The 17743-nt window shown below is 36.7% G+C and overlaps 2 protein-coding genes across 2 annotated transcripts in view; one reads left to right on the forward strand and one right to left on the reverse strand.

Annotated features, from left to right (window-relative positions):
* The window catches only part of LOC139144939 (rab GTPase-binding effector protein 1-like), a 31805-nt gene extending 27524 nt beyond the window's left edge, over positions 1 to 4281 (forward strand). Inside the window, exon 20 of the mRNA XM_070715774.1 lies at positions 297 to 4281. Within this exon, the coding sequence (XP_070571875.1) occupies positions 297 to 461 (165 nt within the window). The 3' untranslated portion in view covers positions 462 to 4281. The remainder of the gene's footprint in view (positions 1 to 296) is intronic.
* A 1471-nt stretch (positions 4282 to 5752) lies between these two features.
* On the reverse strand, positions 5753 to 17433 carry LOC139144940 (transducin beta-like protein 2). Its single transcript, XM_070715775.1, has 12 exons — positions 17154 to 17433; positions 14913 to 15116; positions 14375 to 14426; positions 14127 to 14189; positions 13419 to 13530; positions 10114 to 10213; positions 9611 to 9697; positions 8867 to 9002; positions 8209 to 8258; positions 7732 to 7914; positions 7034 to 7223; positions 5753 to 6100 (listed from the first exon to the last, which is right to left on the reverse strand). Exons 1-12 carry the CDS (start codon positions 17329 to 17331, stop codon positions 6046 to 6048), a joined length of 1410 nt encoding a protein of 469 aa, XP_070571876.1. The 5' UTR covers positions 17332 to 17433; the 3' UTR covers positions 5753 to 6045.
* Between the last annotated feature and the right edge of the window lie 310 nt (positions 17434 to 17743).

The raw sequence follows: 17743 nt of genomic DNA on the forward strand, positions 1-17743 counted from the left end.
CTCACGAGTCACACTTAGTCCACTGGAACGGTAACAAATACGTTTTGCAGGCATTTAATAAGTATCAATTCTTTTCATATTCTGTACAGTTCAAATCTATAATGAGAATTGACCGTTAAATTTGTTATTGTGATTTATATATATATCACTTATGAACTAGAAACCGAAAAATAATCAATCTAACTCACATCAGTCTTCACCGAATCTATCCAAAAGTATTTTGTACATTGAACTATAGTGATTTTCTTGAGCTCTTTATTGCACATCACAGACTTAAAATTCCTCTTCCTTCACAGAATCACTGCAAACACTGTGGAAAGTTGTTCTGTGTAGACTGCCTGTCCAAGACTGTGGAGAGTGGACCACGGCGCCGGAAAATGCCTGTCTGTGATGTGTGCCACACACTGCTGGTGAAAGACTCTGCACCGTATTTCAGTAGTGAACCACCACCGACAACCTGAGAGCAAACCAATCCAAAATAGCAGGATAAAGTATCCCACAGGAAAAGCTCAAATCACAGCCAGAAATGTTAAAGAAAATAAGTTATCTCCGTGTCGTTCTGATGTGGGTTTAGCTCGAAGCAACTCATTGCCCACACATATGGAATGGCAATTGCTATTTATAATTTTAATTATGCTCCTTTTTGTAAAGACTGACCAGATGTAATATTTCAGATTTCATCCAGTGAGTATGCTTTCTACAATATGTAATTCTTCATAGTTGTACTTGGTTTCATGTGTAGTACAGCTGATGTCCCAGTGATCAGATTTTTATTTGTTCATCAGCAGCTTAGCTGAGGGAAGTTTCCATTAAAATATCTCTCCAGATTCCCTTTGGTTCAAATTAGTTTGTCTCTAATCATTATTAGAGAAATACCAAGGCAACCGCACTGCAGCAGATTTCATGGCATGACAGACACAATAAGTATTGTAAATATTATTGATGCAAGCTTGAATCTTTGATTGCTTCATCGTGCTGTAAAAGTATTTCACACATATGCTGATAATTTGCATAGTGACTTTCTGTGGTATATTCAAAAGTGACTACTTTTCATGCCTTAGCCTCTACATGGTGCAACTGCCTCTGTCACTTCTGTAGGACATTTTTTTTGTTAAAAGTTAGGTGCTCCTTAATCTCAAGCCAGTTTCGTTTTTTCTCAACCATTGTTCTGTATGTAGATCAACTTTTGAGCAGTGGGAAAAACTCATAATTGATTTAAACTTTTGTTAACTTAATGTCTGTAATACAAGATTTCACCCATGCTGTAAAGGCAGTCTTGTTTAACCTGGTCACCCCCAGTTTTCTGTGAACATATCCACAATCACCTTCAATAACATTTGGTTTGGACCAAACCATAGTGTTGAAAGGGGTAAGTTTTTAGAAGATCAAAGTATGAGCATGCCAAATTACCAAAGTCCTCATAAAATTTCTGCATGTCACGTTGAATATTTTCAATCCTGAAAATTATACTCAAATTGGAAAGGAGTAGGGTTGGCATGAGAAGGGAAGGATAAGCCGATGGTATTTGTCCCCAGGACTGAACTGATGTTGTAAACCAGCAATTTAAAACATTCTTCCTTGATGGCACCTCCCCAATATGAAAAAAGGAATTTTCATTTGGAACTACCAAAACTATTATCTGAGACAAATATAAAGAATGTATATCATTAAAATATGACAAAAACATTTAAATATTTTCAATTATGAAGTAGTCAAATGTATGGAAAGCTATTACATATACATGTTAGCTATGTGGGCAATATTCACAGTTTTGAAAGTTTTTGATATCTAAATATATTTTTAATTCTGATTGTATTTCAGCTGTAATATAAATCATTACTTGTTTGACCCATACTCTTCCATCCCTAATTCAGTGTACACAGTTCCAACCATACCACACAAATCAATGATGCTGGACTGTATGGTATCGATTAAAGGGCTCAAAATAGCCAACAACTCGTATAAAAATTTACCCAACTCTTCTCCATTGTACTTGGTGTTGAATAAACTTTGTGTGTAATGCCACTGCCCCTTGACCTTCATCAGGTCAGATGATGGCTTTTCCATCGGAATCTAGTTAACACAGTAGAATATTTTTAATACGACAAAAAAATAATTTAAAAAGGTGTTTGGCAGACATTTTATGATGGTTATCTCCAAGTTTTAGTGAGGTTCATTGTCTTTGCTTCATTTTCAGCTGATAAAGGGTTATGTGGAACTATTTTCACTGCACTGTATTCCTCACCCCACATATTACAAGGATATTTGTTTGTTTTGGAGATGTGCACGTACTTACACTTTTGTGTGTAGCATTTGATTCATGCTCACAGGGCTTATTGCAGCGTCTGAAAAAAAAGCTAGCAAACAGTAATTTATCCAAATATGCACGATATCATTATTTGGTGCTTAAAACATTTGTGCAAAGTCTTGTTATAAATCAGTTTTAATTTTGTTATTAAGCAAAGAGAATTGTTATTTAATTTTTAATCATTTCAAAAGACTGCAGTATACTGGTGTATATAAATCTCACAAACTGTCCACTCTTTTGACTCTTTTCATGTACTTGCAAGTTGAAATCTGCAAGATATTTATGATTATAGTCAGATCTAATATTTGGTTGAAACTATCATAAATACTTCTTTTGGTTTTTTGTAATTGTTGTAAAAACCTTTCAGCACAACCATATCACCCCCACAACTGTTATCAAGTGGAATGATCCATACGTGATGATGATAGGATGGTACGATCCACTTTGAGGGATTAGGGTCCTTGATTCAGGACAATCGGAAATCTGTTCATTTTGTGTTAGAGTGCAATTACAGTGTATGTAGAGTGCAATGTTTATTATTGAGAAACATTTTTGTAAGGACTACATTCGAGTAGCTGGCTAGCCACTGGCAGGCCTGAGTGTTGAAAATATGGTGTTTAAACATTACATTTATACATTCTGCTAGGCTTGTATTTCCGTGCCTCTCTCTGATCAGATACACAATGTTCAGCGTTTCATACAGTGTGGACATTGTACAGTCATGCTTGAATTCTTTCAGACATTGATGTCACAGCCAGCGCAGGTAGAATTTTGTATTATATTAGGAATGTCCATACTTACAAGGAAAATGTTAATTCATAAGGCTCACACTAGCTCTCTGCTGCTTGTATCTTTGATCAGTGTTCATTCAAGATATTGTGTGACAGCTGGGAATAATGTGATTGATATACATATTTTCATTTCATTTATTTATTTTTGTTTCAAGGCCTCTGGCCCATGTACAAAGGGGGTGCGTAAGGAAATACAATGGTACATGTTTTTGAACAGGTACACATGTTCCTGTGTTACAAAATTAATGTTCACTTCTGATAGCTTTTGTTTATTCGCGACAAATGTTAGTTTTGCTCATTCTTCTGTCACCACCATCCCCATTCATTGATTAAGCCTAATTGTGCATAATGTAATGGAACTGCAGACTGATGTCAATCTCAAGTACCGTCCCATTTATTTTGATCATAGTCAGAAAGAGTGTAGGTTACTGGACACTGACAGTATTTCACATAAACACATGTAACTTTGGGGGTCATTAGGGTTAGGGGTAGAGTACAAATGCTAGGTAGAGGCCCTCCCAGTAAACCAGTTTCACTTTGTGTCCCAAGGTTTGTGTAAATTTCACTTCTGACGAGGTAACAAAGCAAGGTGCAGTGTATATCACAGTACATGTATATATGCTTCAGTATTGGATGTGAGTGCTGCAGTACGAAAGTGGCACATTGATCAAATATAGTGGATTTTTGTAGAGTTGAGTGCTGCACCAAAGGCACAATGCTTGAGCCACGGAGTCCAGAATAGGTATGATAAAGCACAGACTGGCAACTTGGCCGTCATTATATTAGTCTGCAGCCCTATATTATTGGACCTGAACTGAGCTGTTGTGAAAATTCAACCTTATTGTTAAGAGTATGTTTGAACATTAGCTGTGCAAGGCTCTCCTTGTGGAGAATGTGGCCAATAGTATTTCTGGTATGCTATTTGCACTTTTGTAGTGCTAACGAGTCCAGATTTTTTTTTTCTTTCTTTGATACAGTTGACAAAAGCTGGAGAAAGGTGGTCAGCGGCTATACACTGTGTAGATCAAAGTGTTGGCATGTAGTTGTCAGTGTAAAGTCGGTAGTCATGTTTTGTAAATAGGACAAAAATGTGTTATGAAAGAGAGATCTCTGAGTAGAGTGTTCCTGTGAGCAATAAATCACCATCTTTTCATCTTTGGATGGTGCCATGCATAAATGTAATCTCTCGTGTAGGCTCCTTGTGGTGATATGTCCCTCCAAACAGAAAAATTGAGACTTTTAGTCAAACGTGCCTCACAGAAGCTTTGGACCACTTATTCATAATCAAGCCAATATTTGAAATTCAAAATGGCCACTAAATCCTATGCTAAACCTCAAAGGGGAAAATTTAACATTTAATTTTCAAAAACAAAAGTTGGTGCAAACATTCACTTCACAGGCTTCTCAAAATGATTCCAGACAAGCAGCAGACCAGACGGGCATGGTGAAGAACATCCCAAAACTCTTCCCAGGGTGCATTCAACCATAATAACTGCCACTGTATATGCTAGGAATACAGAGTTTGACAGATGTATTAACAAAATCAATGGCTGGTGTACTTTTTCCTGTTCAATGTTATGTTCCGGCCTTTTAGTTGTCTTAGAAGTTTTCAAGGGCCACAGTGCATGATTGCACAGGATGCTGATTGTAGCAGTCTACTTCTAATTCTTTCTAGAATCTTATGAGATGACAAGTATTTTCTTGGGTTCCTGAGAAATCAGCTCGGAAATTTGATGGATGGCACTTGACCATAACAGACTTATTAAATATATATATATATATATATATATATATATATATATATATATATATATATATATATATATATATATATATATATATATATATATATATATATATATATATATATATATATATATTATATATATATATATATATACCACCGTTTCTTTTTTACTAGAAAATGGCTTCTTTCAGTTGTGCACTCCTGTGCATTGTTGCTGTTCGGTCAAGGAATGTGGTATTCCATATTGCAAGCCAATTTGCAGGAAAAGCAGAGGGGCTTCCTGTTCACGTATTTGACTATCCTGGAATCTGAATTTTGTAGTGTGCTCACCATACCACAGTGGACATACAAACCCTGCAGGCATTGATGCAGGGCTGCACATTCTTACATTTGTTTGCAAAGTCCAGTTTGCAAGTGTCAAAGGTTAAAAGCCGTTTGTGCATCACCATCATCTGTGCCCTTCTGTTGACTCTCATCAACAAAGACTTTTTAAGATGTAATTGTGATCCAAAACAATTTAGAATTGTTTATCATTGACAATATTTGATGTTCTGCTTACAAGCTTAGCTTTCAATTTCATGCCATTTGTAAACATTTCTACATGAATTTTTGTGTAGTTCTGCGGTGAACCATGTCCTCATTTCGTATTAACAAATGTCTGGTAGCTGGCCTCCATTGTACATCCATAGTGAGCACACAATTGTGACTGCCAGATTTTTTCAGCAGCACAACATTGTAGTTATTGTACCCAGAGTCATCCACAATTTCAAGTTGTACAGTCGTATCAACTATTTGAAAACTAAGAAAACGTTGTAATGTAAGTTGATTTTTGGAGGCGATGCAGTGCAATTCTGCTGTCTGTAAACACTAATTGTATATTGAAATAAAACACTACCACAATAAATCTGCATTTTTGGTTCTTTTATTTTTCTTGAAAATTTATTTGATTAAGAAATTCGGCAGAGGAAAGACTGGAAGAAATTTTGTACCTCGGTGAGAGCAGAGGTGAACTTACAGCATACTTGAAGGCGTAAATAAAGCCACCATTGCACTGAAAACATTTCATCAACACTTTACTAATGAAGATACTTTCCTTTTGAATCAATAAAAGAATTCTTAAAAAGCAATTACATTGCTTCATGAAAAACAAATTTGAACAAGGTGTCCTGATTTTTTTCCCCCTTAACAATACATTGACATTATTTCTTTTCTTGTTCTTTATCCTTGATATCCAAGATGGTGTTTAGTGTTTCCCTGTGAAGGAGGAAAGAAAAACTGTATTACAAACTATATGGGTCCGGGAATGTCTATAAAATGGGCTATTCTCATCGCCTCTACAAGACTTCATATCCTTATGCACTTGGTATTTGAAATTCAACGTTTTGCAGCAAGAGATATACACATTTACAGCCAAAAATATTCAAGAAAAAGTATTAGTTTCAGAATTCTAAGAATATGATTGGCTGTTTGGAGAGTTTAATCGAACAGTTGGACTAATACCAGTGCAAGTACTTGAATGCAGAGTTTGTGAAAACCACCAACTGAAAGACCAATATGGAAATGAAATATCCGGATGGATCAAGTCGCTGATCTACTACTTCCCAATCCTGCACAAGTTACTGGTAACCCTTTGAGTGCTGTCATATTTCCCACCAAAATTTTAGTGCATCATTTTACCAAATTTTCTCAATTTTTCTGTAACTTTTTTGATAATTTTTGACCAAATGCTAATCACATTTTCTTGGCTACAGTTCATTATCAAAATGTCAAAAATCGGAAAAAAATCGACTGAGGTATATTCTGTAAAGGCGACAAAAATTGACTTTGGCACTCAAAGGGTTAAGCAAAGTTTTGATCATATATTTCAATCTCTGACTCACAATATGATGTAATCTACTGTTTGCCAAAGCTCCAATCCTGTTCAGTGACACAGTCACAACAACTTTGCACATCTACAAACTAACAGCTGCTCAACCTAGATGCACAGTACAACTAGGGCATACTTGTCACTGAACATGTTACAACCCTTTATTTGTAAATATTTACTTTTGCATATTAATGACTGATCCCTGACATCATTATTATTGAATCCTATTCTATAAATAACCAACAAACAAGTGAAATGATTGTGACTGTGAGAGTCAACTGAATCAAAAGCAAAAATCTGCGGAGAACTGGGAAACTTACGTGTACTCTTTGATCATAACATCCAGTCTTTCTTTCATGGCTTGGCTTGTGCTGGACTTTCTCTTCTTATCTTCCATGTCAGCTATGATGGCTTTGTAACCGGCAACGTTGTGGAACACCCTGATGTGTCTGTCACCACACGTCACTAAGTATTTACTGCTTGGTGAAAAGGCCAGTGTGCTCACAGGTACTGTGTAGGACAGAAGTGAAAAATATGAATCACAAGAAGAGATCAAAATGACAACAATTTGCTCTGTGGTTTTTTGTTAATGCTGGTACACTTGTATATTTTACCAGGGTTGACCTTGGAATATCAACACAAATCTATAGGACGACAGAAATAGTACCGGGGTTTCAATACCATTGACCTAACTTCCCCAACCTTATCAAAAACACTGTTTGCTGCTTGGCCCTGCCATGCCTACATCAAGCTTTATGTCACGTCCACATACTGCAGACAATACAGTTGGCCCTTTTCTGTGTCATCATTGAGGGAAAATCAGATTATTGTCACTGAAATATGAAACGTTGTGTCATTGTGATCACAGACCTTTGCATGAAAGGCAGAATACCTCACTCTTGACATACCTCCCTGAAAAGCTTTCATAACCACAAAATTTGATTAATTCTTCATTGGGCACAAAACACTGAAAAATCTCAGACAAGCAAGGCACCTTGTGGTAAGACTATCAACTTACAGGTGTGAATGTCTCTGAAGGTTTCCTCTTTCTCCCATGACATGGTGTCATACAGCGTGACATCGTAACCACTCGCCACAGCAAATGACAGGCCATCAGGTGCCAGGGCTATTTTGGCCGGACCACTGTGGTCAAACTGACCAGTGTGTAACAAATACGGGTCCTGATTCTTGGCATATTCCACTGTAATGTTGAAGTGAAAATACAGAAATAATCCCCATACGATAAATTCATGTGAATTCTCAGAACAAGATTTTACTGTACGACACTGTAATGAATAAGTGATATTCTTGATAACTCTCCCTTTTCATAAACACAGATGAAGCAACATTATTACAGATATAGGTATGGCTTTATTTCTGATAAAATAAATTCTGTGATTTTAACTTTTATGATTCATGGTTTTCACATCCAAAATGAATTTTAAACTGAAAATGCAATAAGTGTAAAGAATAGTCAATGGTTGACAATGCTTACCATTTGTATCCCACACTTTCCATGTGCCATCTTTAGAAATGGTGGCCATCCTGTAAGAAAATGTTGTAGGATATTGTAGGAATACAATGCTTGATATCACAGACATACATGTAGGAAGTGGGGTTATTGAGCACAGAACTTGGCAAAAAATATATACAAACACAAAATGTCTCAAGCAAGGTGTTTTGAGTCATGGTTCCAAACACCTGGAAAATGCTGGTTTTAGTCATATTTGCACATATTATTATTAGAAACTCACATTAACACTTAGGAAAGCGCCTCAGGAACAGATATTCAGACTTTTTAACTTTAACAATGTCTTTTTTGGTCTACCTCTTGAGGGACCTCATTTTGAAACTAATGGAGAAACAAGTTTTCATTTGGTTATTCCAGTGGTAATTGAAAATTTAATTTCCCCCCATACAGTTAACACACGGATGGCAGCCATTTTTAATATCTCTACCACTCTTTACACAACGACCCCCGATTTTTAGTTCCAGAGGGCGCCTTCTTGAACTGTGGCTTTGCTCAAGTTCTTTAGCAATTTTTATTCTTGATTTCTAGAGGAAATGATTTGTACTACCTTGAACTTCACATTTACAAAATAGCCATGACCTAGACTGGATTGGTTGAAATACACTTGTGAAGTAAACCTCACCTGGTGGAATCAATGGAGAAAGCAAAATGATAGACACTGGCTTTGTGTCCCTTTAATTCCATTGCTCTGACCACTTCCTTAAACTCTCCTGACTTTGTGAACGTAACTTCCCATATCTTAACATCTGGAGTAAAACCTGAAATCAGGAATCGAATGACATGGTCAACGAGTTGGCATTTTTATAATATCCATTCATGGTAAAGATACAACCTAACACAAACATGCGACCTAAACTCTACTTGAGTTCAGAGGTATCTGATAACATGATGTATTCAACTGACTGGCTGAGATCAGCCATTTAAACATGTCTACTCTGGCATAAAAATGTCACACTGTAACCACTGCAGCATTCCATGGAAAACAGACCCAGACGAAGTCATGGTATGGTGGTACAAGAAAATGCATATGGATAAATGCACAGCAATACAATCACGTATTCTATTATGGTTATGCACAAGTGGTTTTGTGTGCACAAAGGTCTGTCCACTCAAATTTTAGTTTTTACCTATTCAGCATGTCTTATTCTGTGCAATGGCAGATGACCATTAACAGATTACAGTGCCTCACGTCACTGACATCAAGATGGTATATCATAATAAAAGTACATTTGTATCTAGGAGTCTGATGAAAACTTTCTTTCATCTCCAGTACAGAAACTATACAATTTAAGGCATGACCTGGGTATAAAGAACAAGTCAATATCACTGTATACACTTGATCTCATCAAAGGGGTCCAGCACTTACCGCATGAGCCAACAAATCTTCCACACGGAGACACGGCACAGTAATTGTTGTGCATTTGATTTGTGTTGATTGTTGACAGAATTTCTCCTGCAAGCATCAAAGAGGGCTGGTTATTGGAAACAAGGGCATACAAGTATACAGACAAGCCAACAAAGTTACTATGAGTGGAAAACGCACATGGTCTGTCAATTAAGTACATTAAGGAAAGGGGCATAGCCACTAGATGGCAGTGTTGTATAACAAATTACACAATAGGTTTGATTTCATATAGAACTGAGTTTGACCGATTATTAATCATTTCAACACTGCCATTGAGTGTATAGAATTCAATTACAATATTCTTTAAGGACATTAAAAACAAATATACAGTATATGGTGCCTTTTCTCATTCATAAACAAGACTGATAGACCAGACCTTCAAAAGAACTGGTAAGTCAACGTTTGTCTTCCCTTGTACGGACACCACAGAAAGTAACACCTAGTCACAGTCGTAGTTCATTTACCTTTAAGGTCCCACAACAGTATTGTGGTGTCATTTGATGCTGTCATCATGAATTTTCCATTGGATGCAATGCCAATATTGATGATATCTGTGCTGTGTTTCTGATAGGAAAGAGCATATATATTAATTCAAGCATTTGATTAAAACTGGTTGTTTTTACCTACTCCATAAATTACTCAAAAAACTTGAGAAAACAAAAACAAAACACTGGTGCACTATAAAAAATAAAACTTCCTTCATATCTGTGAATTTGAAACAGCCAGAATGTGAGCCTTACTTTATGTACAAATTGACAAATACGCAAAGAAATAAACAACATACATACATGCTGAGACACTTGGAGATCAAGAGGCTAGAATGTGGGCCTTACTTTATGTAAAAAAACACAGGGCCTCATAAATGGCTATTTAAGTCAATATTACAGCGTTTTTCTTTCTTTTTCAATGTTACAAATAAACCAGCTGAAGAGCACAACACTTGTGTAACTGTCTTTTGTGTAGCTTGTATTGGCATGTATAGTGCGCCCTCATAAATGTGACCTTTAGTTCCGTGACCCTTAGCCAGAGTTAATTCTAGGACGCGCCATTGCGCAATTTGCGCAAAAAAATCACGAATGGCCCTCATTTCTACCTTTGATGCGCACTAAGGGCGCAACATTTTATGAATTTTGTGAATGGGTCGGTCGATCACGCAGAGTTCACTTAGTTCATACATTAACGTAGCTGCCCGAAGGTCATTACCTCAGTCATAGTGTGCCATGTAAAACGATTCAGTTACCCTTTGACCTTTGCCCACTACGGCATATATGGTGGTGCATAGGAAGATGGGTAGAAAGGACTGATGTAGGGGCAATGGTGTATTGGAGCCGTGCGCATGTGGTACGATCGATGAATGTAAGCAATGGCTCCGGCCGCCGCGTTATCGTGAAAAGCTAGTCGCCGCTCAGATTTTTAACGCCAGTACTACGGTATATAATAGTTGATGAACCCAGGATGATCGGGCAGTCCCTTAAATTGAAGCGTTTGCACGTTTATCGTCCATACCAGCGAAACGTTGAACACTGCAAGGAAAGCATTCATGCTTGGCCGGCCAGATGATCGTTTTGAATTGCATCACAGTTTAGGTCGGACATATCTCGTTTTCCAGAGTAGCCAGGTCTATGCATAGAACAACATCGCTGTGTAAAACCCTTTGGTCAGAACCAATGATCGTAAATTTGCTAATACATACAAGCATAACACAAATGGTCAAATATTGGTTAAAAATAAGTAAGAAAGCAGATACAACACTGAATCGTGAGGCTTATGATCTGGTTGTCAACTGGACAATGCACATACAGATAATTGGGTGTCAGGAATTAAACAATCGTTGCTGCTCGTAAATATGTGAGATGCCATGAATGTAAAGATAGAAAATGACAAACAGTTTAATACTAATTTCAATGCAAAAGTTAAACAGCTATTTGAAAAATGTGCATTTGAATTGATTCATGATGATACCAGACAAGGGCACCATAAAAATAAACTTCGCACATACAGAGAGTTGAAAAAAGATTTCTCTCTCGAAAGCTACCTTCATGTTATAAAAAACCCAGATCACAGATCAGCCCTGTGCAAGTTACGCATTAGTGCACACATACTACACATAGAAACAGGTAGATACAGAAACCTCGATGTCATAGACGAGCATGCCCAATTTGCCAAAACAAACAAGTAGAAGATGAGATACATTTTCTTTTTCATTGCAAAGGATACACAGACATTAGACATGATTTTTTCAGTAAACTAAACATTTGTAAAAATGCATTCAGAGGCACACAAGACCTTGTAAGCATCTTTTCAAGGACAGATAAAGCATCACTATGTGAATTGAGAAAATACATACATACATGTTTTAAACTCAGACAAGACAAATGAAAAAGACAAAGTAAACTATTTATGAACCTTTCAGACGTTGACCTCATGTATAGATATTTATATTTATATATATATATTTCATTGTTGTTTTTGCAAAACCTTTATTGTACTTTATGATCAAGATCCCAACTGGGATACGATTTCAATAAAGGCTTACTTTACTTTACTTTACTTTACAAGTTATGTTTAAAAGTTGATGTATCGATCACTTTATGTAGGTCGTACAGGTTACACTCTCGTGTTGTATCAATGTGATAATTGTCGACCAGTGCAAATCGGGGGCCACTCGGAGAAATCCTACCGGTGCGCTAAGCTTTAATCATGATCGTTTCCACAGTCAATATCACAGTCCGTGGTAATTTGTACAGTTGTTAAAGTCCGACATCAAACATAAGTTACGTAAACAATTGAATCAAACCAAACGGTTAGTTTAATAATTGCTGCTGCCATTGTTGGGCCTGTTGCGTACGTACGGGGCACAACTTTGCTGTAGGCTTCGTTGGTTACAGGTGGCCCTTTCTCAAGTATTCTCCTTTTCTTGACTTGATAGACTATAGTATTTTCAGCAGAAATTCAAGGGTTTTACATGTGTGATCATGACGGCCCCCGATTTTCTAAAATGGCCCCTTGGGTCAGAAGTAGGGGCCTACAGTGGCCCCTTGTTTTTACGTCCTAGAATGAACACTGCCTTAGCCATGCCTACTTCCTGTCCTCGCTATGCTTACTGTACTAATTAGTACAGTAAACACAGCGAGGTTTGTACCATGGCCAGCCATATGGCGAGGGAAGTAGGCATGGCTAGAGGTCACAGAAGTAAAGGTCGCATTTACATATGATCTTATACACCGTTGAGGGCGCACTATACATGCCAATACAAGCTGTACAAAAGACAGCTACACAAGTGTTGTGCTCTTCAGCTGGTTTATTTGTAACATTGGAAAAGAAAGAAAAACGCTGTAATATTGACTTTATAGCCATTTATGAGGCCCTGTGGTACAAATTGACAAATACGCAAAGAAATAAACAATATACATACATGCTGAGACACTTGGAGATCAAGACAGGAATTCGTATTATTATATGGTAACCATATACATTTTAAATACAGGATATAGAGGATTGTGTTTCAGTTACTGTGTCAACAAGACCGGTATTACACGTGCGCTCCAGTGCAAGTAAACTGCGGTACATATTTAATAATTGATCATATTCTTCTTGTACATTACTGCCCTTTACGATGTACCCTAAGTAAATTTTGGTATTTTGTGAATGATCTTATACATTTTATGAAAGTAATAATTTATTTAATTAATTTATTTATTTATTTATTTTGTTTATTTGTTTATCTTTAGTGAGTTATGGACACTGTAAAACTGTAATAAAGACGAACCTTTGGGAAATCTTCAGGGTTTGGTATGATGCTATTTCCAGATCCATCTTCTTTCTTGCCAAGTTTGAATATTCTCAGAGTATTACCATTGGCCAGACTGACAACAAAGGCCCTATCAAGCAAAAGACATTGCAAGCATTGAGTTCTTACACTCAAAGTTTAACACTGACTTTTTCAGGCCGCTGTTTGCAGATTTCACAACCTAGCATATATAACTGCCTGTGTTGCACTCATTTCTTTTTGGTTTTTTGGCCATTTCTTAATCATTTAAGTGCAAAAGTCTATTTTTGTCCCCTTTATAAAATAAACACCAGTTAATTTTTCTCAAATTTTGCCAAAATTTTGAGAAAAAGCTGTAGGCAATGAAATGTGATGTCCATTTGTTCAAAAATTATCGAAAAATTACAGAAAAATTCACAAAAATTGGTAAAATTTTGCACTAAAATTTTGGCAGGAGAAAATTACAGCGCTCAAAGGGTTAAACAAAAGCCTGCCTGTTTCAACACAGTTGCGTGTTACATTTCTTCAAATCAAGTTCTGGTAATGTCATATAATTTCACAAAGACTAAGATCACTGAACTGGAGAACTAACATATTACTTTCTGGCCACACTTTTTCGCTTTCATTCAGATGATCATGCTGCTATTATCACACTCCTAATTTGAGATCAGTTTTGTCACAACATTCTCCCTTTCATTTCTCACTTACCTAGAGTCAGGGCTGAACTTTACTCTCGTTGCACTGTCGTATTCAACATTGCCTCTGAGTGACCTACAACATCAAAGAAAGAAAACATCACTGACTCGCTCTAAATCCAACACATTGTGGTCATCATCCAATCAGCTGTTGTCTTACAGAAATTACGACAACCGTCACTCTATCATCAATGATAATTGGTTTCAGAACAGAGAATATTAGAAGGAGACCTAGCACTAGAGACGTAATTTGCGACTTACTTGTGTTCTCTGTCTTTGAATTCCTTCACACTCCATATCCGAACAGTCCTGTCTAAAGTGAGAATGAAGCATTCATATTACTATAACCTATGTTGAAATATACACAATGCACAAAAACTCACACTTTTTCTCATTAACCAACGCATTTGTAACAAAACTGAAGACATCCATTTATTTTCACTTCATAAAATCTCCTAATCACCTGTAAGTTTTGAAAAACAATATACAGTAAAAGGATAGTCCTGTTTCTGTCTAACATTTAGCATTTAGTTATCTGAAGGTCTACTGGATGTACACTTTTCAAACATATAGTATTTAGCTCATAGTTCTGTTTATTTGAAAGAACAAAACGTTATCCTTGTGTAAACTACTTTTCAAATCATTCTAGGCAAGATTTCGGTCAAGTTACTGGCAAATTTTCCTGGTTATGTACATCAACAAATACGTATAGAAGAAGAAAGAAAATAGTTCTTTTCCAAAAGGATATAGTCATTGCACTATTGACATGGGTTGAATGAAAATATCGTTGTCTCGTTACCTTCTGCAGCTGATGCAAGATATTTGCCGTTGATGCTGAAATCCACATCTACAACGGTGTCAGCGTGACTCTTCAAGGTGCAACTCAGGTATGGGTGAGTGAAACTACTCTGGTTTGACTTTTTACTCTGCTTGCCTTGGCTTGATTTGGGTTTTTTACTTTGACTTGTCTTCTTCTTACTGTTTGACTTTTCAGGTTCTTCCTCTGTAGATGCAAACAGATTGACTGGATTTATGTGAATTTACTGGAACAAGGCACTTCAATCTTTAAACAAGTTTGAAATGAATTAAGCTATGACAAATTTTTGCAAGACAAGAAAATTTTCTTTTATCAGGTATTTAGGTTTCAGTTAAGGCAGTATGTGCCTCGAAAGTAAAAGACTTTAACTTTTGCTCAAACTTTCCTCAATGATGAAACTTTCAACAATTATCTTGCCAAATCAACAATAAAAATCGGGGGTCACCTTCAAAGTGTGGAACAAGCGAAACAAATTACCCAACATTTTGCGATATTTGAAATTCAAAATGGCCACCATTCCTGTGTTAACTCTATCTATGGAAGAAAATCAAATTTGGACTTTTGAAAAACTATGCCGGTGAAAGTTTTTCTTTGTCCAAGAGGTTTAAAATGAGCCCCCACAAGTGGTAGATAAGGAAAGAATCGTAGTAATTTGAGAAGCCGACTATCTGTCCTCAAGGCGCGTTCTACCTTAAATCGGGAGAAATTTCGAGTTAAAAGTAAGACTAATGTTCTGCAGGTGCAGTTTTCTCTATGACATCATAGATTTTGTCCAATCAATGGCCGTCAGTTGACTGTTGCTACATATACCTATATCACAAGTGATATGTATTTTTTGCAAGGACAGAATGCTTTTCTGCTACTTGTGGTTTTAAAGACATGAAAAAGTCAATGAACATCGACAATACTTTTTGAAATGCACAGCTCTGTATGACAAAGTGGTGAGAGGTACTGTATGACAAAGTGGTGAGAGGTACTCATTGCCTACAATGCACAGTTAAAATTATTAAAAAACACTGTCAATGATAATGAAACCCCTTCAGTGACAACACATATAAACATATATTCAGTTATAAGCAATGGATACAGTAATTCTCTGATTAAATTGTACAATCTTGCTCAAAATAGTCTTCTTTTGCCAAAGCCAGACATAAAAAACTTCCCTGGGAAATTTGCTTGTGGACCCATTTCCTTCAGGTAAATCCCCCATGAACATCAACATGATCAACTTTCACAAGTGTAAAACTTAGTGACAGATCTATTATAAGCCTATTGGTTTACCAATAACAGTTTAGTAGCTGACTCCACTGTAAGGGTGCACGACAAACACGGTAACACTGTGCCATAAAACCTTTGATCTGTGCACAGAAGTATATTGACAGCCAAAAGTCAACTCAAATTTATGGAAATGGTTTAACAGTTGGAATTGGGCTCAGACTGGCTTTAACAGCTTCTTCATTACTGCAGTGCTGTATTTAGGAGCTACAAATAATCTATTCTACATAAGTATAAAATGATCATAGTAGCATACATTATAATTTTGGCAGATTTACGAAAGAATGCAACAAATACCTCAGGAAATTTTTGAATTTACAAAGATACCAATTTACTGCACACACATGCATACATCACATATCAACTCTGACGGTACCCAGGGTATCAGCAAAGAAGCTTGGGCTTGAATCAATCTCTAAACAGTACAATGATAACATGTTGCACTGATGAGCTGAATTCTCAGGGGGTTAAAAATGTTTGGTTTCTCGATTTTAGTTGATAATCAGTAACACCGGCACTCGTTTATTAGTCATTTTGAATCTGATCAACAAGAATCTTCAACTTTAAAAATTCTCCAAATTTTCAGTAAAAGAATTTTGTAAGACTTAATTGAATAGCAAAATGAGTACATATAATTTGCTACTTGGGTCATTTTAAAAGTAGGCCCGGAGTGAAACGCCCTCTACGGTCATATCACAGTGAGCAATTCATTTTAATTTCAGATGCATTCATTGATAATGATCAATGATGACCTATGTAAGTAAGGATGTTTAGAGATCTACAAATTGCACGATGATTCACCATCTGCTTCGTTTGCATTGATGCAAATTACATGTAACGTTAATCACAAGTACACTTGCAAGTTTGATTGGGGATTGATCATTAGGAGCACAACAACATTGATTCTTGGACACTGCAGCGTCAACAAAATTTGTTTAGCTTACTCACCCTCTACGGGCTGAGCTTTGCTTGAACTGCGGCCTACATTGCAGACCATCATAACTAGCAAAACTACTGCACCGACCGCCAGAGTGACGGCTAATCCGAAAGCCGCAGGCTGTTGCTCCGGTTCAGCTGTACCGCCTTCTGCCACGTTATCCGCCATTTTTGAACGATGGTGCAACATTGACCACCTAACTTACTGTATCCTACACAAAATTCAAAGGTCACGATATTCTTGATCACAACCTTGACTGAAAATGTTCAGTTTTCTTTCATCAAATAAAATTTAATAGAAATACTCTTCAAAGTTCTTCGTTTGGATATGTTACATTAAGCTGAAGTTTTTGTTCAGGACATGCAGCGCGTGGGTCAAAATAACCAAATAACTTAGAAGGTCTTGCTGTAGATTAGTCCATTACAAATGAACAGTGCACGATTAAACACAATTTTGTTAAATAATTCTTTAGAAGTCTATTTCATTGGTTCACATTTGTAGCTTACTAATTGATCATTGAGTTTAATTCTTAATTGCCTTCTCCTGGAAAGTGTAAACGCATTATGGATTTGTGGGAATGAATGGATAAAAAACGCCCCTG

Source organism: Ptychodera flava, chromosome 12, assembly GCF_041260155.1.
Source record: "Ptychodera flava strain L36383 chromosome 12, AS_Pfla_20210202, whole genome shotgun sequence".
Classification (NCBI taxonomy): domain Eukaryota; kingdom Metazoa; phylum Hemichordata; class Enteropneusta; family Ptychoderidae; genus Ptychodera; species Ptychodera flava.

What these genes read in the sequence shown, in the direction of transcription:
- LOC139144940 (XM_070715775.1), bottom strand. Translation starts at nt 17,331, where the DNA reads ATGTTGCACCATCGTTCAAAAATGGCGGATAACGTGGCAGAAGGCGGT. An exon ending in GAAAGTGTGGGATACAAATG is followed by an intron (nt 7,915 to 8,208) that starts GTAAGCATTGTC and finishes TCAACATTACAG; the next exon opens with TGGAATATGCCAAGAATCAG. An exon ending in GTTATGATCAAAGAGTACAC is followed by an intron (nt 6,101 to 7,033) that starts GTAAGTTTCCCA and finishes CCTCCTTCACAG; the next exon opens with GGAAACACTAAACACCATCT.